General features: G+C 43.2%; 1 protein-coding gene across 13 annotated transcripts in view; it reads right to left on the reverse strand.

Moving 5' to 3' along the window:
• abcc8 (ATP-binding cassette, sub-family C (CFTR/MRP), member 8) overlaps positions 1-25,970 on the reverse strand; it is a 172,171-nt gene that overhangs the window by 86,100 nt on the left and 60,101 nt on the right. For 11 of the 13 annotated variants that reach the window (XR_009809066.1, XM_061917772.1, XM_061917767.1 and 8 more), the window contains 3 exons: positions 12,292-12,504; positions 5,667-5,831; positions 5,436-5,591 (listed from right to left, as the gene is read on the reverse strand). Coding sequence is in view for 12 of the 13 variants with exons in the window: in XM_061917772.1 (XP_061773756.1) it covers positions 5,436-5,591; positions 5,667-5,831; positions 12,292-12,504 (534 nt within the window). In the remaining variant the exon portion in view is untranslated. The remainder of the gene's footprint in view (positions 1-5,435; positions 5,592-5,666; positions 5,832-12,291; positions 12,505-25,970) is intronic. The other 2 variants (XM_061917764.1, XM_061917768.1) reach the window with 1 other exon arrangement.

Genomic DNA, 25,970 nt, shown 5'->3' on the forward strand with positions numbered 1-25,970 from the left:
TTCGCGGTGTCTTGGCTGGGTGAGCAGGTGTCGGACACCTCAGTCACCTTGGACGTATCCTCGCTCATCCATGCGGACTGGACACAGGCCGAAAATGGAGTTGGCTGTCTTGGTTGCTTTGTTGGGTCTGCTCCTGTCTCTGGCCATGCTCCCTCCACCCCAGCGGACGATGGCGTGGAACACCCCAGAGGCCACCACAGTGGATATGTTTCTTTTACTTTTTATTCATAGCTAGTATGTAGAAGTGTCTGGTTGTATCTGCTGCTTTAATGTCTTTAATGTCCTCTGTGTTCTTTGATGTTTGATGTTTCCCTCTTACACACATGGAAGATGGATGTGTATCATGGCTATGAGTTGTTGTTTTTTCCCTTGGCCTCAGTCTGCACCTCCTCTCCAGGGCCCAGGCTAAGACCGATTTTTTTTATTTTGTTTTAATCTTCTATTCCCCCTCCTTGTTTACCTGTATCTCATCTTTTTGTAAGGGGCGCTGGAAGCCGGCAGACCCGTCAGCGATCCTGTTCTGTCTCCCTGTAATGTTTGTCTAAACTTGAATGGGATTGTGCTGAAAATTTAAATTTTCCTGAAGGAACTCTCCTGACGGAATAAATAAAGTACTATCTATCTATCTAATCCGTGTCTCGTAATATATGCTGTTTTATCCTTTCCGCAGGAAAATGTTTTAGCAACCTGAGAATCAGGAAACATCACACAAAAAAGATCGCCAATCCCATCATTTGAGGTGTAGGATTGATGTTTCACCAAAGTGTGCAAGATCCATAACACCTCGGATTTTATTGTTGCTGTCCCGCCGAAGATTAGTGTCAGGTCAGTGCTGCTAGCGGCAGTTGTTGCTAGCTGGGGGGGCGTTGGCGTGGACCCACGCAGAACTGAGAGATGTCCGGTGTTTGTTTTTGGTTCTCTGCCGCGATTTTATGCTTACCGCACTGCATGTGCGATCCGTTCGCTCTAATTCCCATGGTGCAAAGTTTGAAATCCCTCTTACAAAGTATGCACCTGGCCTCCTCGGGATTGGCAACAGGCTTAAGCCATCTTTTGAACCGGTTGTCCTCCAGCCAACGCTCGCAAAACTTGCATTTCCCCAAGCTGACTGAAAGGCGGGACACGAGGAAGAAAGGAAGGAGTCTGCGTGCCACCCGACTGACACTGAAATTACTCACTTTTACTCAAAAACGTGCCATAACTTTTACTCACAGACGTGCCCTGAAATTAAAAAAAAAAAATTGGCCCGACAATTTAAGACCATTGAGTACTGAATTTAAGACCATCTTAGGAATTTCTAATACATTTAATACTTTTTAAGGCCTTAATTTTAGATACATGAATTTAAGACTTTTTAAGACTTTTTAAGGCTCCGCGGATACCCTGTTAATTTAGAGCTATTTCGTTAGGGTCAGGGTTAGAGGGTTAGGGTTTTAATAAGGCCATGCCGAATAAGGCGTTAATAAGGACTTAAAAATGACCAGTTAGGAGCCAATATGTTACTAATTTGCATGTTAATAAGCAACTAATTAATGGTGAATATGTTCCCCATACTAAAGTGTTACCAATGTTTTTTTTTACTGGTGCACAAAATGAACCATGCATGAACATCACCTTGTCCACAAAACAAAACCAAAACAGTGCATAAACTCACAACAAATTACACAGTCCCTGTGTTTTGACCTCCGCCGAACCCCTGAGGCCGACTCACCGAACCCCTAGGGTTTGATCGAACCCAGGTTAAGAACCACTGGCTTAGAACGAAAACCTTTCTGTTTTTTCGTTAAACGTCACAAGACAGAGCCGCCCGTGAGTGCCGTAGAGACCTGCCGTTATTGTAAGAGTTCTGTGATTTCTGACGAGGAGAAAAGTAGAATTTGTTGACGTTGTTTTGGCGTGGTTGCAAACGACAGTAGTGGGTTTTGGCATATACAGATAATGTTGATCGACCACCTTTGCGTCATCTTTACAACGTCCAGGTCGATTTAAATGTGCTCACAGTCTCAACGCAAACCACGCAAAATGTCTGCAGTTATTAGAGCTTTTATGGTCGAGCGCACTGCGATGAGGTGGCGACTTGTCCAGGGTGTACCCTGCCTACCACCCGAATGCAGCTGAGATAGGCTCCAGCGACCCCGAAAGGGACAAACGGTTGAAAATGGATGGTTGGTCGGGCGCACTGCTGCATTGTAATTTCCTGTAAAAAGTTCCATGAAACACTACGTTTCCCACAATCCCTTTCATCTGTTATGACATCCTACATTGACAATAAGGAAGTGGAGGTCTTTATACCTAATACCAAAAAGACATTGGCATGTACGGCCATTAACGAGCCATTATACAGTAATTCTGAAAACAATGGCACTTATTTCACAGTTCTGGACCAAAAATAATGTCTACAGGTAAAACGAATACCTTTTGTGATTTTTTGTGGAAAACCGGAGAAAGAAGAACAGACCGAGAGAAAAAGAAGGTAAAACTGTTATCGTTTTTTTTTTGTGTCCTCTTCTACTGATGTTTTCTGAAAGATGCTTGAGAAAGTGCAGAAAGAGCTCAGTGATTTGCAGCTGCACCGCCAGCAGCCAGGGACCCGATTAATATTGGTATCCCACTCTTTGGCCTCTGCTTCAGGGTCGAAGCAGCACAGGGGAAGTCCGCAATTTGGGGATTTTTCATCGGGAAAATCCAAATGACAAATCTCCGACTCAGAACTTCAATCAGCGCCGTCTTGCAAAGAAACCATGTTTTCCCAAACTAGTGTAAACTTCCATCCATTAATCCATTTTGTACCGCTTATCCCTCTAAGGCAGGGCTAGGGAAGCTATGGCTCTTGAGCCAGATGTGGCTCTTTTGAAGACCACATCTGGCTCTCAGATCAATCTTAGCCGACGTTTCTTAACACGATAAGTAATTAATAATTCCGCTGGTAATCAGTGTTAAAAATAACGTTCAAAATATGAAACATTCTCATGCATTTGAATCCATCCATCCGTTTCTATCGCACCTGTTCAAAAAGTTGCATTAATGGTCAAAAGTATTTTATTTATTGTTGGTTACCTTCAGAATAACAATGTTATTAAAAAGAATAAGCCTTTCCCCTCATTGAGCTAAATTGAATCTGTCTCTGTTTAATTCCTTGCTTCTTATCTGTTTAATAGATGTCATCAGTGTTTGAACCTGACAGTTGTATTCAGTGTTAAAAATGATACACGGCTCTCACGGAAATACATTTTAAATATTTGCCTTTCATAGCTCTCTCAGCCCGAAAGGTTCCCGACCCCTGCTCTAAGGGGTTGCTGGAGCCTATCCCAGCTGTACTCGGGAGAAAGGCGGGGTACACCCTGGACAAGTCACCACTAGTGTAAAACAATTGACACATTTTACTTCCAGATTTTTTTGTAATTCTTTTTTCAGTTTGGAAATTATTATTCGCTTCCTGTATTTTGGATTATTTCCAGACAGGTGCCTTTATTTTTCATTCTACTTCCTGTCTTCCTTTGTTTCACAGCGACTTTACTTCTGGCTTGAGCACCTGCCCCCATTTGTAATAAGGAGACTCTACTGCTGGCAATCACTAATCAGGAGGATTCCTATGCCAGCCCCGTCCCTCCAGATTTGCTTTGTACCTCAACGTGTTACTTTGGGTTTTGTGCTACCTACACCTGTTTGAGATTTGTGCACTCCCCTGCTGCATGTCCTTGTTTTTTGTTAATGTTATGATCCATTGCCCAGATTGTGTTTTGTTCTGTTAGTTTTTGACTACCTCAGTTCTGTTTTCTGCACCTCTGGGTTTGTGTTTCAGTTGCCATGACTGCAGATTAGTTTCACCTGCTTCTGATTAGTGTTCAAGACACTCACCACCTCCTCGGCTCTAATCAGACAGCTGTTTATTCGCATTTCTCTCCACAATCAGCCTGGTTTCCTTGTTTGCTGCACGCAACAGTTAACGCCGGCTATAGTTTTTTATTTTTGAGTCCTGCAAATAGATCATTTCCTACCTGCACGCTGTCTCCGGAGTTTCTGTCTGCATGTTGGGAGAACTACCTCTGCATAACCATGCAACCAAGTCGTTACAATTAATTGCATTTTTACCTGTCACTGCATCCCGGGGTTGCCAGACCTACACAACCTTAACATTTAAATTACTTTTAGATGGGAGAGGAGCCTAAAGCAGCACCCGGTGATTGCTAAAAAGAGCGAAATTTGCTTCCGTTTAAGAGTCTCCAGAAGTTACCACAGGGTTTGTTGCTTTTAACTTTTCTGATAAAGAGTATCTGAAGGGTTACAACAATTACCCGCAATTAAATCTGCGTAATTCTTGTTGCCCCCTGTGTCTTTTATTGTTGTATTCTATTTTAGTGGTTTGGTTTTGACTTGTTTTATTCTAAATAATTGTAATTTAATTACTTTTTTTAATTTTTTATGTGAAGCACTCTGGAAACAGTTTTGTTAATAGTGTTATATAAATAAAAGGGATTGGATTATATAAATACAGTAGACATAAAGCCACTATGTGGGCAACATCAATGAGCCCTCTTGCTCCCTCTTCTTATACTCTGGCAAAGCAGGTGCATTGTAATGCATTCATGAACGAGGGTGAACGTGTGGGGTTTTCCAAATGTATTCATGCCAGGCCACTATGAAAAAAATCATAAATAAATGCATTTGTTCTTAAATGCGTTGTTAAAAATGTATTGTGACAAAACCGTTATCTGCGGACACTTTGCACAACAAATATCAACTGTTCCCATATGCCACAGCCTCCCTATTAACTGTTTAAATGCTCATTTATTAACACAACAAATGCAACACATTTAGAAAAAACATTTAAAAGCAGGCTTCACGGTGGCAGAGGGGTTAGTGCGTCTGCCTCACAATACGAAGGTCCTGCAGTCCTGGGTTCAAATCCAGGCTCGGGATCTTTCTGTGTGGAGTTTGCATGTTCTCCCCGTGACTGCGTGGGTTCCCTCCGGGTACTCCGGCTTCCTCCCACTTCCAAAGACATGCACCTGGGGATAGGTTGATTGGCAACACTAAATTGGCCCTAGTGTGTGAATGTGAGTGTGAATGTTGTCTGTCTATCTGCGATGAGGTGGCGACTTGTCCAGGGTGTACCCCACCTTCCGCCCGATTGTAGCTGAGATAGGCGCCAGCGCCCCCCGCGACCCCGAACGGGAATAGGCGGCAGAAAATGGATGGGCGTTTAAAAGCAAAAAATAAGTAGAATAATTTAAAAGATTTTGTAGGAAAATACATAGCGTTTTCAGTAATCAATCTATTGGTGTAGTAGATTCGCAAGGCGAAATAATGCTTAGCCATAATTTTTTTCCCAAAATAATTTATAAACCGCACATTATAGGAAGAGAAGCACATAAAACAAAATGTAACGTTGCAGAAGAGCAACACAACTTCACAAATATCGTCATGTTTCTAACCTGGACTGGCATCGCCCACAGGTTCGGACAGAGGAAGAAGAACCACATAAGCTGGTTGGTATCTATGGCAACCAGGTTGCAAATCTGAGCCACAGTTAGCTCGCCCATGGATATGTTGGACGTGCACAAACGCATGATCTTGTTGTAGATTTTGGTCTGGGGAGTAAACAACAAAACATATGGATGCATTTCTTTGTTTCATTTTGATGGCGAACAACTGAGGATACGTGCCTGAATGGCGCCACGTAGCTTGATGCCCGTCTCAATCGCCACATAATAGGAGGCCTGGAGGAAGGTTCTCTGCAGGAGCAGTGCGAAGAAGAGCAACACGGCCAGCACATACGCATTCTCCAGAAACTCCTTGGAGGAAATGAAGTAGATGCCCAACAACTTCATCTGGAAGAACAGAGTTTGAGGGAAATATGAACTATTTTGTTTTAATAAAAAACTAAGCAGGTATTTTAAAGTCAGATCATTGAGTAGCTTTCAGCAAATCCATTCAAGTTCAAAGGAATGTTTGCAATGGAGGAAGCCTCAGGGAATGGGTATTTGATATATTTTCCTGAAAGATTAATTTTCTTAAATTGGATTTCCATCCTCACTGATTTGTTGCCTCAACATCACACTAACCATGAATCTTGGATACGTCTCACTTACCCTGTCACCTACATCATCAATCCATCCATTTCCTCATCATGTTCATTCATTGCTAGGGCTGGGGTCTATCCCATGTAGGAAAAAAGGCAGACTGCCATTGATTGTCAGTCAGTTGCAACGCAATAAGAGTGCATTGAGTCTGAACTGATCCAAGGCCAGCAATGTGAACTAATGTAGCCCAATTCCACTAAAATTCCACAAATGGTAAAATACTTTGTGGAGAGAAGGAGCCGACGGGCCGACAGCGGGATAGGATAAATCTCCCGTCCAAAAACAAAACCCAGTAACTCAATTTTGGTCAAAAATGAGCTGAACATAATTTTGGAGTTCCTAGGTGATATGCTTTACATTAGTGTATGCGATATTGTAATTTGTTCCGTAAGTAAGCTGTTACGCGCATGGCAGGACCTAGCAACTACCACATAACCGCGTGGATACAACAGAAAAACCTAGTATCTCAAGGGACCAATCGGAGTTTCTTTGTCAGTCGCTTTATTGTCTTCAATGAGACATTTGCACGAATGGGGGCCGACGGTCAACCTGATTATGTGATATTATGGCACGAGGGGATATTTGGAAGATTGGCCCAGGACGTTGCAAGCACTTTCATTAAATGTATTGTTCTTGATTCTTCCCCTTGCATACTCTTTTGGGCAGATAACTGCGGAGGTCAAAATAAAAACTGGACGCTGTACACGGCTCTTGCCCCAATGTGCAAACGCAGAATGGGGCCCACCGGAGATTGTGATAAAATATCTGGAGAAAGGGCACACGTTCATGAGAGAAGATTCAATCCATGGCTCAATCGGCAAGAAAATGAAAGCTCAAGAAAACGTTTGATGACTTTGTAGATCTTTGTAAGACGGCATCAAGATAGATTGGTTTTCCTTTGTTTTCTCAAAATCAGCTAGAAGGGAGTTACTAGGTTTTTCCTTTGGACGGGAGAAATCGTGGTCCTACCCAAGATGGCCGCCAGGAGGTTGAGTATGCAGCGGAACGGAGAGGCGGGGCGCACCTGGAGCGCCGCTGCAGCGATCAGAACCAGGTGCGTAATTCACACACCTGCTCTTAATCTGTGCATCTCCTCCTGCTGTATAAAAGGGGAGAAGGAGGAGTAATCGGGGCAGAAGAAGTAGGAGAAACACCAGACGAACGAGACGAGCAGGCCGAGACGAACGATGAGCCCCCGAGGAAGACGGAGTCACCGGCGACTGAAAGGCCAGCCGAGTCGAGCAGCAGAGGAGGAAGCGTTGGAAATCGGCGCGACCGACTGGGACACAAACTGGTTTATTGAAAGAAAAAACGAGACCCTGCCCCAAGTGGAGGAGTTCAAGTACCCAGGAGTCTTGTTCACGAGTGAGGGAAGAGTGGATCGTGAGATCGACAGGCGGATCGGTGCGGCGTCTTCAGTAATGCGGACGTTGTACCGATCCGTTGTGGTGAAGAAGGAGCTGAGCCGGAAGGCAAAGCTCTCAATTTACCGGTCAATTTACGTTCCCATCCTCACCTATGGTCATGAGCTTTGGGTCATGACCGAAAGGATAAGATCACGGGTACAAGTGGCCGAAATGAGTTTCCTCCGCCGTGTGGCGAGGCTCTCCCTTAGAGATAGGGTGAGAAGCTCTGCCATCCGGGAGGAACTCAAAGTAAAGCCGCTGCTCCTCCACATCGAGAGGAGCCAGATGAGGTGGTTCAGCCATCTTGTCAGGATGCCACCTGAACACCTCCCTAGGGAGGTGTTTAGGGCAAGTCCAACCGGTAGGAGGCCACGGGGAAGACCCAGGACACGTTGGGAAGACTATGTCTCCCGGCTGGCCTGGGAACGCCTCGGGATCCCCCGGGAAGAGCTAGACGAAGAGGCTGGGGAGAGGGAAGTCTGGGTGTCCCTGCTTAGGCTGTTGCCCCCGCGACCCGACCTCGGGTAAGCGGAAGAAGATGGATGGATGGATGGATAAACGAGAGTCAAACCTGCTCCGCGATGTCTTTCATCAATGGTCCATGCAACCCGCACGATGGCGGCTGGAAGCCGTTCACATACTTGTATAGCGCTTTGCTACTTTCAAAGTGCTTTGACACTATTTCCACATTTACCCCTTCACACACACATTCACACACTGATGGCGTGAGCTGTCATGCAAGGCGCTAACCACGACCCATTGGCAGCAAGGGTGAAGTGTTTTGCTCAAGGACCCAACATGACTAGGATGGTGGAAGCTGGGATTGAACTTGCCACCAACCGAGCCACGCTGTCCCCGAAATGACACTCTGCATACCAAACAATCTATATTTGGTCTTTAAAGTGACTCTGTCAAGCTACTGATAACAGAACCATTCATAATATTTTCAAATAAAAGTGTGATGTTCCACCGCTCCAGTCCACGTCTGACTTCATAATTCAAGACACGTTCTCACTGATTGGCTCTCGGATGTGGTCGTCTGTCTTTTGTAAACTCTAGGGAATTGAGACGTCTCCTGCAGTCTCATAAATAATTGACACGTCTTAAATTAGTGCGCCATCCAAGCAGGTGCAGGAAATGGCCTCTCGAATGACTGAAACTGTGAACTTTGACAGGAGGCAGTTTCTGCATCCTTATTTGTGACCGCATGAACATACAGTATGTGACCCAATGTACATTTGATCAAAACAAACAAGCAATGACACCAAATATTTTATCATTACTGAGCCAATACAGCACAAGTTGAAACAAGCATCACTTCCAACCACACATATGAAGCCATTTCAAAGACAATGGCTCATGTTGCATTAATGATAGATAGATAGATAGTACTTTATTTATTCCGTCAGGAGAGTTCCTTCAGGAAAATTACAATTTTCAGCACAATCCCATTCAAGATCAGACAAACATTACAGGGAGACAGAACAGGATCGCTGACGGGTCTGCCGGCTTCCAGCGCCCCTTACAAAAAAGATGACATATAGGTAAACGGGGGGGAGGGGGGGGGGGGGGGGGGAAGAATAAAAGATTAAAATAAAATAAAATAAAAATCGGTCTTAGCCTGGGCCCTGGAGTGGGGGTGCAGACTGAGGCCAAGGGGGAAAAAAAACAAAAAAAACAACAAAAAAAAACGACTCATAGCCATAGTACACACCCCTCTTCCATGTGTGTAAGAGGGAAACATCAAACATCAAAGAACACATAGGACATTAAACTTTAAAGCAGCAGATACAATTTAAGTATAAATATGCATTTAAATGAAAAAAAAAATCCAGTGCACACTTTCAGCTCATGTGGATAATGTGCATTTGACTGATGCTATACTACGCTATTTTGATTAACTTTAAAAAATGTCATGGTGTGATATTTCACGTTGTTCAAGTATTGTATGAAGCAACGACAAAGTTGTTTAGTACACATGAAGCTTGTGGGTAAGCAGTAAAATTGATTGAATAGGGTTTGTATATATTTAATGTTCAATAGCTACCTGTCATGTCTGTGTGATCATGTTCTGTTTAATTATGTTCTGTTTTGTTCTTGACTCCATTAGTTCCTGTTTTTGCGCACCCTGGTTTGTTTTAGTTTCCATGACAACCATTAGTTTCCCCTGGCTCATTTGTTTGGACTCACGCACCTGTCAATAATCACAGCACGATTTAAGCCTGTAGTTGCCAGGCAGTCAGACTGGTGACATCACCCTCTACACACCCTTAATACCTGATTACTCACTTCTTGCCATTGATTTATGCTTTTCACGTCAGAGTAAGTGTTTTCGTTTTTGTTGTCCATAGTTTTGCCATTGTGCGAGTTTTTGTTTTCGGAGCTAAGTTTTGAACCTCTGCTGAGAGCGCCTTTCGTTTGTTCCTTTTTTTGAATTAATAAATAAAAATGTCATTACCTTCACGTCATGTCCGGTCCAGTCACTTTGCACCACCATAGTCCAAGTTATGACACTACCAAGTGGATATTATATTGCCCTGAACAAATGGATGGATTAATACTGGCCTGTGGATTAATTTATTGCTAGGAGGACGGTTGATCAAGCGGGGTCGTTACTCGTAGTGAGTAAAATGTGTTCACTTCAAACTGAACTTTTAAGGAGGAAAAATTGTTGTGTTACAAACTTTTGTGTGGTGTTGCTTCCTTATTTGTCATTATTCAAAGCTGATTTTAATCCATCCATCCATTTTCTACCACTTATTCCCTTTGGTGTGGCCGGGTGCGCTGGTGCCTATCTGAGCTACAATTGGGCGGAAGGCAGTGTACACCCCGGACAAGTCGCCACCTCATCGGGACGGCGTGGCGCAGTGGGATAGTGGCCGTGCGCAACCCGAGGGTCCCTGGTTCAATCCCCACCTAATACCAACCTCGTCACGTCCGTTGTGTCCTTGAGCAAGACACTTCACCCTTGCTCCTGATGGGTGCTGGTTAGCGCCTTGCATGGCAGCTCCCTCCATCAGTGTGTGAATGTGTGTGTGAATGGGTAAATGTGGAAGTAGTGTCAAAGCGCTTTGAGTACCTTGAAGGTAGAAAAGCGCTATATAAGTACAACCCATTTATCATTTATTTATTTATTATCGCAAGGCCAACACAGATTTTAATGTGTATGTTTAATGTGCAATCTTGTGGGCGGGCCTCCTCTCGACAATGTGTTAGAAGTCTTTTTTTTTCAGTCAGTCCTAGTCTTTGATATTTTCTGTCCGATTGTACTACAGTAGTCAGTAATCCCACCTATATGGTCACGCAATTATTCTGAGACTGGCCAATAAAAATACTTTTAACATACTGTTCAAAGAAGGTCCTCCTCACAAAACTGAAGTTAAATCGTAACCAAAAATAAAACCAAAAAACAATTGCAATATCATTTTGGTTTGAAAATATTTTTTTCAGTTTCAAATATAAAACTTCTTTTAGTGACAAATATTTATTTCTGTTTGGATGCATTAAAGCAGTGGTTCCCAAAGTGGGCGGTACCGGGGCGGTGGAAAGATCTGGGGGGGCGGTGAGGAAGAAGTGGGCGGTAAGGAGCCGGCAGTCCGAAGTCGAAGTCAGAAGTTCGAACGTTTGTTTGACGATTTGTACACAACACGTGCAGCAGGACGAGTCAGTGGACGACGCATCAGGGTCCGGTTACCACACGCCGCTCTGGCCCAGTCAGATCCGACAGCATAGACTACAAAAGCAAAAGCTCAGGTTTGTAATTTCAAGCTTGTAATGTTCAGAATTTTATCTTATAATAAAAAACGCATTCTGGCGGTCAACATCATCTTGAGTTCAAGTCAACATGAAATTGGGGACTCGCCAGAACGCGCCGTGTTGTGTTATGTTGAGCTGGTTAGGGTGGTGCATTCACTGATATATATTGTTACGAATGTATATGACTGTGTACCTGTGTGTGCATGTGTGTGTGTGTGTGTGCGTGTGTGCATATATGCGTGTTCGCGCGTGTGTCATTGTGTGGGTGGCGAGGGTGGCGTGCCTTAGATCACGTCCGCCACCATTTTCTGTGAGTAAATGGAAGAAAATGAATACGTGAGAGGGTAAATTGCTTTTCATACCTTCAATGTTGTCATTTTTGTCTTTAAGTAGGCCTATTTATGAAATGCGATAAAATGCTGTATTTTACATGGTTTTATTTTTTTGTTCCAGAATAAAGTATGGCCTTGGTACAGCAAACAAAAAAGAAGTGTCGGCAATATAGTGTGGAATATCTGAAATATGGGGGGGCGCTAGGAATTCACTGGGGAGCCAAGGGGGCGCCAGCCTGCAAAAGTTTGGGAACCATTGCATTAAAGCAACCAATTTCTCTCCATACACTAAATTGCTGGCATTGGTTACATGTGCGTGGCTGGACTGCGCAGAGTAAGCACTATTGGTGCCTTGACCCAGATGAAGGTGAGGTTTAGGAGTGTAATGGATGCCAGGGAGCTTAGCTGTGCACTACAACGGTAAGTAGACTTCACTACCCGGTGGCTTTTAGCCAACTGGCTTGCGCACTCCACTCTCATTCAAAAGGGTTGTGTGGTCGCAGGTTTGAGCCCTGGTTGGCCAAAGCCTGATGACCAATGTGACACATATTAGATAGTCACTAGATATCCATGCATGGAAGCATTCTTAAGATCAGTGTTTTATATTTATAATATGGGAATAAAACATTTATTTTTGATAACCACGGTATGTCTGCATGATGAGTGTAACAGAAAAAAATAAAGTTCTTATGTCCAACGGTATTAGGATCTTACTAAGGTTGTTGATGATGCTCTCACCGGTTGCTGGATGGTCCTGTTGTCCTTGCTGATGTGGTGGACGATGCCGGAGATGCAGAGTGGACCAGCAAAACCCAGCAGGTCGGCCAGGAAGCGGAATGTAATGCTGAGAATGAGAGGTCGGCCGAACGCTTTTCTCAAGGCTTGCCAGATGCACTTGGGGCCCTGCAGCGCCGTGCCTTGAGGTCTCTGATGGAGAGGGCGAGCAGAAAAAAAAAATGTAGAGCAGTGGTGTCCAAAGTGTGGACATTTATGACTCATAACTATGACCATCACTACTATTGAGGACACCAAGGTCAGGTCCTCTTTATTTCCTAAGTGTCACAGAGATGACATGACTGACTGCAAATACAGTCGTAGTCAAAAGTTTACATAATAATAATAATAATAATAATAATAATAATGGATTAGATTTATATCGCGCTTTTCTATTATATACTCAAAGCGCTCACAGAGAAGTGGGAACCCATCATTCATTCACACCTGGTGGTGGTAAGCTACATCTGTAGCCACAGCTGCCCTAGGGTAGACTGACAGATAGATAGATAGATGGATAGTACTTTATTTATTCCATCAGGAGAGTTCCTTCAGGAAAATTACAATTTTCAGCACAATCCAATTCAAGATCAGACAAACATTAAAGGGAGACAGAACAGGATCGCTGACGGGTCTGCCGGCTTCCAGCGCCCCTTACAAAAAAGATGACATACAGGTAAACAAGGGGGGTGGGAAGAAAAAAATAGAAGATTAAAATAAAATTTAAAAATCGGTCTTAGCCTAGGCCCTGGAGTGGGGGGTGCAGACTGAGGCCAAGGGAAAAAACAAAAAAACAAAACAACAACAACAACAACTCATAGCCATAGTACACATCCCTCTTCCATGTGTGTAAGAGGGAAACATCAAAGAACACAGAGGACATTAAAGACATTAAAGCAGCAGATACAACCAGACACTTCTACATACATCCATCCATCCATTTTCTACCGCTTATTCCCTTGTGGGGTCGCGGGGGGCGCTGGCGCCTATCTCAGCTACAATCGGGCGGAAGGCGGGGTACACCCTGGACAAGTCGCCACCTCATCGCAGGGCCAACACAAATAGACAGACAACATTCACACTCACATTCACACACTAGGGCCAATTTAGTGTTGCCAATCAACCTATCCCCAGGTGCATGTCTTTGGAAGTGGGAGGAAGCCGGAGTACCCGGAGGGAACCCACGCATTCACGGGGAGAACATGCAAACTTCACACAGAAAGATCCCGAGCCTGGATTTGAAACCAGGACTGCAGAACCTTAGTATTACTTCTACATACAGCTATGAATAAAAAGTAAGCGTGACGGAAGCGTGGCTGCCAGTTTGCTCCTACGGCCCCTCCGACCACCACCAAACATTCATTCATCATTCATTCACCGGTGTGAGCGGCACCGGGGGCAAAGGGTGAAGTGTCCTGCCCAAGGACACAACGGCAGCGACTTTGATGTCCATATGTGGGAAGCGAACCTGCAACCCTCAGGTTTCTGGCACGGCCGCTCTACCCACTACGCCATACCGCCCCATACATACACTTGTAAAGAACATAATGTCATGGCTGTCTTGAGTTTCCAATAATTTCTACAACTCTTATTTTTTTTTGTGATAGAGTGATTGGACGGTAGGCATGATGTTCCTGCAGGCCTCACCTTTTGTCCTCCAAACATATTGCTTGACGGTAAGCCTGGTTTTCCTTAAAGGCCTCACCTTTTCTCCTCCAACACTGTGCCCAAACAGCTCAATTTTTGTTTCATCTGACATCACATGGGCAAATATAAGACCTTCTGGAGGAAAGAGGAGGATAGATAGTACTTTATTGATTGAGGAGGGTAGATAGTACTTTATTGATCACTCTATATTGCTGGGTATTATGGTCAAACATCTCAATTTTTGTAACATCTGAACACAAAACTTTCCTCCAAAAGGTCTTATCTTTTCCCATTGAAATATTAGACCACAATACCCAGCAATATAGATAGATCAATAAAGTACTATCTATCTATATTGCTGGGTATTGTTAAGTTAAAGTTAAAGTACCAATGATTGTCACACACACACTAGGTGTGGCGAAATTATTCTCTGCATTAGACCCATCACCCTTGATCACTCCCTGGGAGGTGAGGGGAGCAGTGGGCAGCAGCGGTGCCGCGCCCGGGAATCATTTATGGTGATTTAACACCCAATTCCAACCCTTAATGCTGAGTGGCAAGCAGGGAGGTAATGGGTCCCATTTTTACAGTCTTTGGTATGACTCAGCCGGGATTTGAACTCACGACCTACCGATCTCAGGGCGGACACTCTACCCACTAGGCCACTTTCCTCCAGAAGGTCTTATCTTTGTCCATGTGATGTAAGATGAAACAAAAATTGAGCTGTTTGGCCACAGTACCCAGCAATATGTTTGGAGGAGAAAAGGTGAGGCCTTTAAGGAAAACCATTCCTACCGTCAAGCATGGTGGTGGTGGTAGTATTATGCTCTGGGCCTGTTTTGCTGCCAATGGAACTGGTGCATGGCAGAAAGTACATGGGACAATGAAAAAGGAGGATTACCTCCACATTCTTCAGGACAACCTCATATCATCAGCCCGGAGGTTCGGTCTTGGGCACAGTTGGGTGTTCCAACAGGACAATGATCCCAAACACACGTCAAAAGTTGTTAAGGAATGGCTAAATCAGGCTAGAATTAAGGTTTTAGAATGGCCTTCCCAATGTCCTGACGTGTGGACAATGCTGAAGAAAAAAGTCAATGTCAGAAAACCAACAAATGTAGCTGAACTGCACCAATTTTGTCAAGAGGAGTGGTCAGATATCAACCAGATGCTTGACAGAAGCTTGTGGATGGCTACCAAAAGCGCCTTATTGCAGTTAAATTTGCCAAGGGACATGTAACCAAATATTAACATTGCTGTATGTATACTTTTGACCCAGTCAATTTGGTCACATTTTCAGTAGACCCCATATAAAACTAATAAAAGAACCAAACTTCATGAATATATTTTGTGACCAACAAGGATGTTCAGTATACCAGTGTTTTTCAACCTTTTTTGAGCCAAGGCAAATTTTTTGCGTTGAAAAAATGCGCAGCCATACCACCAGCAGAAATCATTAAAATTACAAAACTCAGGTGACAGTAAAAACTCGTTGTCGCAATTGTTGGATATGACTTTAAAGCATATATGCATCACTATAGCTCTTGTCTCAAAGTAGGTGTACTGTCACCACCTGTCACATCACGCCCTGACTTATTTGGAGTTTTTTGCTATTTTCCTGTGTGTAGTGTTTACTTCTTGTCCTGTGTTCGTATCTTGGTGGATTTTTCTCTTTTTTGGGTATTTTCCTGGAGCAGATTCATGTCTTCCTTTGAGCGATATTTCCCCAATCCATTTAGTTTTAGCAATCAAGAATATTTCAGTTGTTTTTATCCTTCTTTGTGACATTGTTGATTGTCATGTCATGTTCGGATGTACATTGTGGACGCCGTCTTTGCTCCACAGTAAGTCTTTGCTGTCGTCCAGCATTCTGTTTTTGTTTACTTTGCAGCTGTCACGCCAAATTTCTTCCCCCCTACAAAAACATTCCCCCCCATTTACTTCCGAGGGTCATGATTAATACAGACGTTTTGTTAACACTATATTATAAAAATATAACGCTATATTATAAAAATACAGACGTTTTGTTAACGCTATATTATAAAAAAAATTAAAAAACAATTTACAAACACAAGCTATGGGATGACGCATTTACTTCCGTGGTCACGTTTCCTCTTATGTCATCCCATAGCTAGTGTTTGTAAATTGTTTTTTAAATGTTTTTATAATATAGCGTTGACAAAATGTCTGTATTTTTATAAAATAGCGTTAACAAAATGTCTGTATTTTTATAATATAGCGTTATATTTTTATAATATAGCGTTATATTTTTATAATATAGCGTTATATTTTTATAATATAGCGTTAACAAAACGTCTGTATTAATCATGACCCCGGAAATTAATGGGGGTGGGGGGAGGTTTTTGTAGGGAGAAGAAATTTGGCGTGACACAGCCAGTTCAGTTTTAGTTTCGTTCTGCATAGCCTTCTCTAAGCTTCAACGCCTTTCCCTTTTTTTTTTTTTTTGTCCTGTCCAGCTTCTCAGGCAAATCATATAGTTGATGTAGATGCCCATATCGGCTGTTCAGATTTATTTCACATAAGAGAATTGTGTGGGATACTTCTCTCGTTGCCTTATTTGAATTTGACTTTATTTAATGTATTTATATTATCATTTGGTGCAGCCGGGCCGGAGCAGGAAGGGGATAGAAAGAGAAAAAAAGGAAGACAGAGGGGGAAATTGTGGGGATAAGAGGGGGATTAGACAGAGGGACAAAAACAACAACAACAAAAACAACAACAACAATAGAACAACACCAGCACATACGATATGTACAAATATGATTGTAAAAGTGATAGCAAAGAAACAGTAGATCATCCAATGTAATGCAATGAAGTCCACTATTACTTTAAACATCATCCGACCTGAAATGTGCTGTCAACATTACGTTAACATTAGATTATACTGACGTAACTAATGTTGGTTTCACCTGAATGAAATTGAGGTAAAACGCTGATGGTATAATACTGTTGTCATGTCAGTCAGGTGCCGCCCTGCCCTAAACGTCTTACACGCACTGTGCAAAAGGCTTTGTGATCCATGGAAAGGGGTGTTTTGTGTGAAGAAGCGCATCCATCCATCCATCCATTTCTACCGCTTATTCCCTTCGGGGTCGCAGCTACAATAGGGCGGAAGGCGGGGCCCTCATCGCAAGGCCAACACAGATAGACAGACAACATTCACACACTAGGGCCAATTTAGTGTTGCCAATCAACCTATCCCCAGGTGCATGTTTTTGGAAGTGGTAGGAAGCCGGAGTACCCGGAGGGAACCCACGCATTCACGGGGAGAACATGCAAACTCCACATAGAAAGATCCCGAGCCCGGGATTGAGCCCAGGACTACTCAGGACCTTCACATTGTGAGGCAGACGCACTAACCCCTCCTCCACCGTCCTGCCCTGACCCAGAAGAAGCGCGTGTCAAGTGTAAATTATCAAATGACAGGGCGCTTCACATATAATTTTTCCCGAAATGTATTCCAGGCTACGTTAAGCTTTGTCACTGATTAAAATATGGAGACAGATTCCTCCCCTTCAATTTTCAACGACCGCGTGGCCTGCATCTCTAGTACTTGCAATGCTAAGTAGAAGGACTTGGGTTCAGAGCCATGTCAGAGTTGTATATAAAGTAACGTTTTTAAACTTATGTTTTGATTATGTAACCATTATGTCATACATTAAACATGGTGATAAAAAAAAGTGGATTGTTATTGTGTTGCTCAAGGTAATATTCAGATGGTGTTGGGATACACATGATTTCAGCCTTTCAAATCTCCTCTTCGACCAAATTTTGACCTTGGTGTTAAAAAAAAAATCCTGGTTACGTCCCTGCGCATTACTCGTTTTTTTTTCACACCTCTCCATATTCTGAAAATGAAATCATTATCAATGAGATATATTCTATCCATCCATCCATTTTCTACCGCTTATTCCCTTTCGGGATCGCGGGGGGCGCTGGCGCCTATCTCAGCTACAATCGGGCGGAAGGCGGGGTACACCCTGGACAAGTCGCCACCTCATCGCAGGGCCAACACAGATAGACAGACAACATTCACACTCACATTCACACACTAGGGCCAATTTAGTGTTGCCAATCAACCTATCCCCAGGTGCATGTCTTTGGAGGTGGGAGGAAGCCGGAGTACCCGGAGGGAACCCACGCATTCACGGGGAGAACATGCAAACTCCACACAGAAAGATCCCGAGCCTGGATTTGAACCCAGGACTGCAGGACCTTCGTATTGTGAGGCAGACGCACTAACCCCTCTGCCACCGTGAAGCGTGAAGAGTTTAATACACAAAAATAAAATAACACTGGTACCAAAAGGTAAAAAAAAGTGTGTGCTTACGCACGGGGAGCTAAAACTAAACTAGCACTGAGAACAGAGTCCAAAAGTAACGTGCACGGGAAGCTTAGATAAAACTTAGCACGGAACAAAACATAGAATGTTACCACGTGAAAGTTACGTACAGCAAACAAAAGATCCAGGTTGAACTGAGGTAGCTGGCAGGCTTAAATACAGGCAGTAATCAAAACACAGGTGCGCGTCAACCGAAACTGGCTGGTGGAACAAATACGAAAACCATGGTAACCACATAAATCAGGAAGTGCAAAAACTAGGAACAGGAAGAGTCCAAAAACGATCGAAAAAACACAAAAGGACTCAGAAACCAAAATAATGTATGATCCGGGCGGCGGATCATAACATAGCATTTGTTGACCTACATTGGATTTAGTCATTTTAATGCACAAAATGTATCAAAATCATATCTTACATGGATAAAATGTATCACAATGGACTCAGCTTTCTTTTATAATTCTGTTAATGACCCTCATGTCACGACGCAAAGTCAAACCCGCGTTTCCTCGGCGGCTGGAGCTGCGTGCGCCTCCGCTAGCAGTGCGCCAAGAGAGGCCCCTGCTGACACTGCACTCAGACTCGCCCTCACTCGTGCTGAGTGCAGCACGCCCAAGCAGCAACAAGCCTGCAGCCTGTCAAGAATCAACACACCTGGATTTGATGAGAGGGAGCAGCATAAAAGCCAGCAGACCCGAGGAACCTTTGCCAGAACGTCGCTATCGTCTCAGTAAGCATTACGTCTGGCATTCCCTCCCCTGTGTTTTGCTCTTTGCTCTCTCCGAGTCTCCCTTGTTCATGTCCCTTGTGTTTTTCCACAGTTACTCCCCTGTCTTCCGTGATCGTACCTTGCCTCGCGTCATCCATCCGGATTCCTAACTGCCTTCCTCGATCCACGACCCCCCTGCTCTGAACCAGGCCACGCTGCCTCACTCCTGCCCCCGACATCTTGCCTGCTCACGAACTGCCTCTTCGCCTTGCCCCTCTGGATTTGACGAAGGATACAACCAACACTCACAGACAACAAACCCTGGTAACATTTACATTATTATTACACATAGTCATCACTCATTCACTTAGAGTAGTGTAGCCGAGTGTCCTGGGTTCGCATAATTTGGGTACTGATAAAATAAAATAATAAAAGGAAGTCATGAGAGCAGGTCCGGTCTCCACCACTTTATTGTTCCCTTCTTTACACCTATCTCCATACCCATCTATCACCTTCTTCAACAACCCGCCTTTATATAGACCTCTTACGTCACAGCCTTACGGCAACACTGGAGGGACACCCTGAACCGTTTGTTACATACGTCCCCCCCTCAATTAGAAACGTCCCCGTTTCATCACAAAACAAAATAGGTAACAAACAAGGGGAAATAGAACAGAGAAAAGAAACAAAAATTCAAAATTCACAATAAATCAACAATATATTTTTTTACACATAGGCTAACACACTGGCCCCTCAAAACATGCAAAAACTCCCAGATGCGAAGGATGTCACTCCAATCGCCCCATTTGTAAGATAGTTCAATTATGTGGAGGAGGTCGCCCCCAGCGAGATGGTCCGATGGTGCGCAGGAGGTTACCCCTGTCACCCCCTGCGAGATAGTCCGATTGTGCGCAGGAGGTCGCTCCAGTGACCCCCTGCAAGATAGTCCGTTTGTGAGATAGTTCGTTTATGACGCTCCATCATGCCATCCGACTTGGGGTTATAGGCAGTGGTGCACGTCCTTTTTTTTTTTCCAAGCAACATACAGAGTCTAATTGAAGGGGAAACACCCTGGGGCCCCCACGGCCCCCATGGGAACCTCCGGGCCACATCCAGAACGTCCATGACCACCCTCCGGGTGGGCCGACAAACCTGGGACCCACCCACGGGGACGTTAAGGGCACCGACGGGTCCGACACGCTCTGTACTTCTCACGCCACCGTCGGCTGTCTCTCGGCACGAAGGGCCAGCAGCAAGACCGCGGGAACGCCTCCGCAACCAGCCGGGCCACGCCCGCAGCAAACACCTCCACGCTCTCTCCCGGAGCACGCACACTCGCCGACAGGTTGGCCCCGAACCTGTCCATTGTCTTTGTTTAAAAGCTGCTCCCAGTCTCCCACGGGACGAGTTGGGAGGATCCGAAAATCCTCACCAGCTCCTGGTTGCAGTCGGCTCCCTCCGTCGGTGAAAGGAGCGGTTACACAAAAAAAGTCCACTTTCGACATCCATGCCGTGTGAGTGTCCGTCAAACAGCGCCTCCGGGCTTAAAAAGAGCCGTGGTCACCACACCACGTGTCGGCAAAATGGCCGGGAAGCTTAGCAGCTAACTCGAAACTCACGTGTCCCGTGTAAAACTTTCTTCTTTTTTTTTTTTCAACACAGCAGTTAAAATAATCCCACCGCTGCCACCAATGTAGCCGAGTGTCCTGGGTTCGCATAATTTGGGTACTGATAAAATAAAATAATAAAAGGGAGTCATGAGAGCAGGTCCGGTCTCCACCACTTTATTGTTCCCTTCTTTACACCTATCTCCATACCCATCTATCACCTTCTTCAACAACCCGCCTTTATATAGACCTCTTACGTCACAGCCTTACGGCAACACTGGAGGGACACCCTGAACCGTTTGTTACAGTAGCATACACACGCCATGTCTCATCAAAGGTTTAAATAAACCTTGTGAACCGCAGTTGTGCCCTGGTTGTCGCCTTCTTCCCTCCTCTGAACATAACACCTCAATGGAAAAGTTTGTACATTGGTGACGTAAGGTAAACTGTGGATGCTCTTCTTTGAGACATGTATGAAATCTTATTTCACTATAGGGAGACATGAAAGCAAAACTGTTGAAAAAAACTAGCTTGGACAAAAAAAAAAAAAAAAATCATCCAGCACAGCAAGAACAGCTTAAACATAAAAATGCTGAATCGTTAGAAAAGACAGTCAGCCAATTCAGCCGAGAGCTGTAAAACAAGGACACAGTCAGGGTTTCTATTCTTTCTGTATGCTGCTGCTGCATCATGGGATACCCTGATTAATGGTGTGGAAGTGAAGCTTGACAGCCAAGGAGGAGGCACCATTGGAGGCGACAAAGCATAACAGCCACGCAGTGCGAGGAGGGGGATCTAACGGGAAGTGAACTGCAGTTAAGGGATGACATACTCTATTTCATCATCGCAGTTTACTCACTCAGGACTTCAGTGTGAGATGTTTCTTTCAGTTTCAGTTCTTATATTGTAGCCTTGTGGAGATAGGTACCATATCTCATACTTTTGCAGGCATCGACCGAATTCCGTCAGTACAACCAGGTACCAAATCATGTAAAACTAAAGGGCGCCATATTCGCATACCTTTGATGCTCGTGACATCACGTCCGTTTGCAGACTTGGACTCCAACACTTTGTGAGAAAACAATCACTCAAGCAGCAATCAGGGCGGACTCAGTGAGACTGCCTTTAGGTAAAGTTATCATTTTCAACGCCGACAAAGTAAGTACACATGAACACTTCAATGCACAGTAAAACTCCACTTTTCAAAATAGGCTAGCTTGATGCTAATTCATATTGGATTTGCCGTAGACATGCTATTGATTAGCATTAGCGATTTTACATAACTATTTCAACTTTCTTTTTTGGTTTTATTTATTATCAATAAGGGTACAATGTTATGCAGATGTGTACTTATAACTATTATATGTTATAAGTACACTATGGGGGTGCGTAACAAAATAATAATTGAGGAACATTGTTCTAAACCAGGGGCGCTCACACTTTTTCTGCAGGCGAGCTACTTTTCAATTGACCAAGTCGAGGAGATCTACCTCATTCCTATTGTAACAAACAGTTCAGGGTGTCCCTCCAGTGTTGCCGTAAGGCTGTGACGTAAGAGGTCTATATAAAGGCGGGTTGTTGAAGAAGGTGATAGGTGTAAAGAAGGGAACAATAAAGTGGTGGAGACCGGACCTGCTCTCATGACTCCCTTTTATTATTTTATTTTATCAGTACCCAAATTATGCGAACCCAGGACACTCGGCTACACTATTTATAATTTATATTTATTTATTTATGAAAGAGACATTTTTGTTAACAAGTTAATGGTGTTTAATGATAATACAAGCATGTTTAACACACATAGATTCCTTTCTTTCATTAAGACAAGAATATAAGTTGGTGTATTTGATTCTGATGACTTGCATTGATTGGAATTAGACAGTGGTGCTGATAACGTCCGCATTTTCAAATGGAGGAAAAAAAAAGTCCTCCTTTCTGTCCAATACCACATGAAAGTGGTTGGATTTGGTATCTCATTTGTCCAACTTGCATACTCGTTTTTAAACACTTTGTTATGAGAGTAGCATATGTGTGTGGCCCTTTAATGTCTGGCAGCAGGTGAGTGACGTCAGTGACTGTGCGGGTGGGCAAGCAAGTGAGAAAGCGGTCGCTGAGGGCGGGGGAGAAATACATTGGCATCAAACTCCGTAGCTTGCTAGCTTGTGCACGCTAGCTTTCTGAGACTCTTATTTTGTTAGCACAGGCAGGATGAAACAGGTCTTTTATGGTGAAGACAGGAACTGTGCAGTCGGTCTTTAGAGTTTTGACAGTAGGTACGGAGTCTCTAGAAATAAAATGTGTTTCTCTGCGTCCGCCCTGTTAGTGATTTTTTTCTTAAATATGAGCTCGCAGCAGCCAGCGTCATCTCACAAGATCCTCGGGTGCCGAAAGTGAAATCTTGGTATGATTGATGATTGCTCATTTTTATGTCTATTTTTTAATGCCTGGCTTGAGATCGACTGACACACCCTCCGAGATCGACCAGTCGATCGCGATCGACGTAATGGGCACCCCTGGTCTAAACTCTTATTAATATACTTATTAAAGGCCTACTGAAACCCACTACTACCGACCACGCAGTCTGATAGTTTATACATCTATGATGAAATATTAACATTGCAACACATGCCAATACGGCCGGTTTAGTTTACCAAATTGCAATTTTTAATTTCCCGCGAGGTATCCTGTTGAAAACGTCGCGGAATGATGACGCTCATGATGACGCTCATGATGACGCGTGCTTATTGGAGCGGACATTTCAGCCCAGCACTACTCACGGCTAAAAGTCGTCTCTTTTCATCGCTCAATTACACAGTATTGTGGACATCTGTGTTAATTTTTTTGCAATTTGTTCAATTAATAATGGAGACTATAAAGAAGAATGCTGTTGGTGGAAAGCGGTGGATTGCAGCTGCCTTTAGCAACCGAAACACAGCCGGTTTTTCTTTGTTTGTTGCGAAGCTTTAATATGGAACAGAGCGGTCAAGCGAACATGTTTCTCTACCACAGGGCAACCAATTGTGATATTAAGTCGGCTCTTACCGGAGACTTCAGCGGATTATGCGACCTCCTCCTGCAGCTGTCAAAAAGGCAGCTGTGATCTTGGCTCCTCCATTGGCTTCTCTCAGAGACACTGGCGTTCACCGCAGCCCTCCGACTTTTAGGTATGACTTTATAATCTCACTAAAACACTATTAACACAATAAACAGATAAGGGATTTTCCAGAATTATCCTAGTAAATGTGTCTAATAACATCTGAATCGCTCCCACTGCCGCCGCCTGGAGCCGTCGCCTTTTCTTTTTCTTTTTTTTTTTTTTAGTGCTTCACTCTAACTTTCCTCCTCCACAAATGTTTCATCCTCGCTCAAATTAATGGGGAACTCGTCGCTTTCTCGGTCCAAATTGCTCCTGCTGCTGGTGGCTATGATTATAAACAATGTGACGTCACGCGCACATCGTCTTTATTATTAGCGACCAAAAGTTGTGAACTTTATCATTGATGTCCTCTACTAAATACTTTTGGAAAAAATATGGCAATATCGCGAAATGATCAAGTATGACACAAAGAATGGACCTGCTATCCCTGTTTAAATAAGAAAATCTCATTTCAGTAGGCCTTTAATGTACTGCTAATAGTTGCTTACTTTTTGCTGTAACATGGTTTCATCTGCACTTGATAAAGTCTATTAAGCACTTATTTATTGGTGTTGTTTCAAGCTAGATTAGCTATTAGCATGCTTGTTGCTGGATTGCTTTCAGTGTGTAACATGTTTAGCCTTGTCTTCCAGTGATAATATACTTAATAAGGACATCTAAGATACTAATGAATGCAGTTTATTTGCTTCAATGGAGGTGATGATTGTTTACTTAGGGCAGCGGCTCCAAACTGTGTATGGAGACACTAGCGGCTTGTCAGCCAGGGGACTAAAAATAAATACAGTGTCAGTCAGAGAGGATCAGCGTTTGTGATCGGCATTAAAAGGCACTCCAAGGCACAGTAAAACTCCACTTTTCAAAATGGGCAAGCTTGAAGCTAATTTATATTGCATTTGCCATAGACTTCCATCAATCAATCAATGTTTACTTATATAGCCCTAAATCACGAGTGTCTCAAAGGGCTGCACAAGCAACGACGACATCCTCGGCTCAGATCCCACATAGACATGCTCCTGATTAGCATTAACAATTTTACATGACTATTTCAACACCTCCAAATGTGGTAAAGAGAACTTTCAACTTTCTTTTTTGGTTTTATTTATTATCAATAAGCATACAATGTTATGCAGAGGTGTACTTATAACTATTTTATGTTACAAGTATATTATGGGGGTGTGTAACAAAAAATTATTGAGAAAGCTTGCTCTAGACTCTTGTTAATATACTGCTAATATTTGGTTACTTTATGCTGTAATATGGTTCCATCTACACTTCTTAAAGTTTATTAAGCACATATTTCTTGGTGTTTCAAGCTATATTAACTGTTAGCGTGCTTGTTGCCGGCTTGCTTTCAGTGTGTAACATGAATACTAGGGGGGGAAGGGGAAAAATCCATTCGAATACGAATCGAATCGAATACGTTGTGCGATTCAGAATCGATTCTCTTTTTTTTTTTAAATATATATATATTTTTAATTAATCCAACAAACCACTACACAGCAATACCATAACAATGCAATCCAATTCCAACACCAAACCTGACCCAGCAACACTCAGAACTGCAATAAACAGAGCAATTGAGAAGACACAAACACGACACAGAACAAACCAAAAGTAGTGAAACAAAAATGAATATTATCAACAACAGTATCAATATTAGTTATAATTTTAGCATAGCAGTGATTTAAAATCCCTCACTTACATTATCATTAGACATTTATAAAAAATAAAAAAGAACAGTAGTGTTACAGTGGCTTACACTTGCATCGCATCTCATAAGCTTGACAACACACTGTGTCCAATGTTTTCACAAAGATAAAATAAGTCATATTTTTGGTTCATTTAACAGTTAAAACAAATGTACATTATTGCAATCAGTTGATAAAACATTGTCCTTTACAATTATAAAAGCTTTTTTTTTTTTTAAATCTACTACTCTGCTAGCATGTCAGCAGACTGGGGTAGATCCTGCTGAAATCCTATGTATTGAATGAATACAGAATTGTTTTGAATCGAAAAAATATAGTTTTTGAATCAAGAATCGCGTTGAATCGAAAAAAATTGATATATTATCGAATCGCGACCCCAGGAATCAATATTGAATCGAATCGTGGGACACTCAAAGAGTCGCAGCCCTAT

The sequence above is a fragment of the Nerophis ophidion genome, linkage group LG12 (assembly GCF_033978795.1).
Source record: "Nerophis ophidion isolate RoL-2023_Sa linkage group LG12, RoL_Noph_v1.0, whole genome shotgun sequence".
NCBI classification, from domain to species: Eukaryota; Metazoa; Chordata; class Actinopteri; order Syngnathiformes; family Syngnathidae; genus Nerophis; species Nerophis ophidion.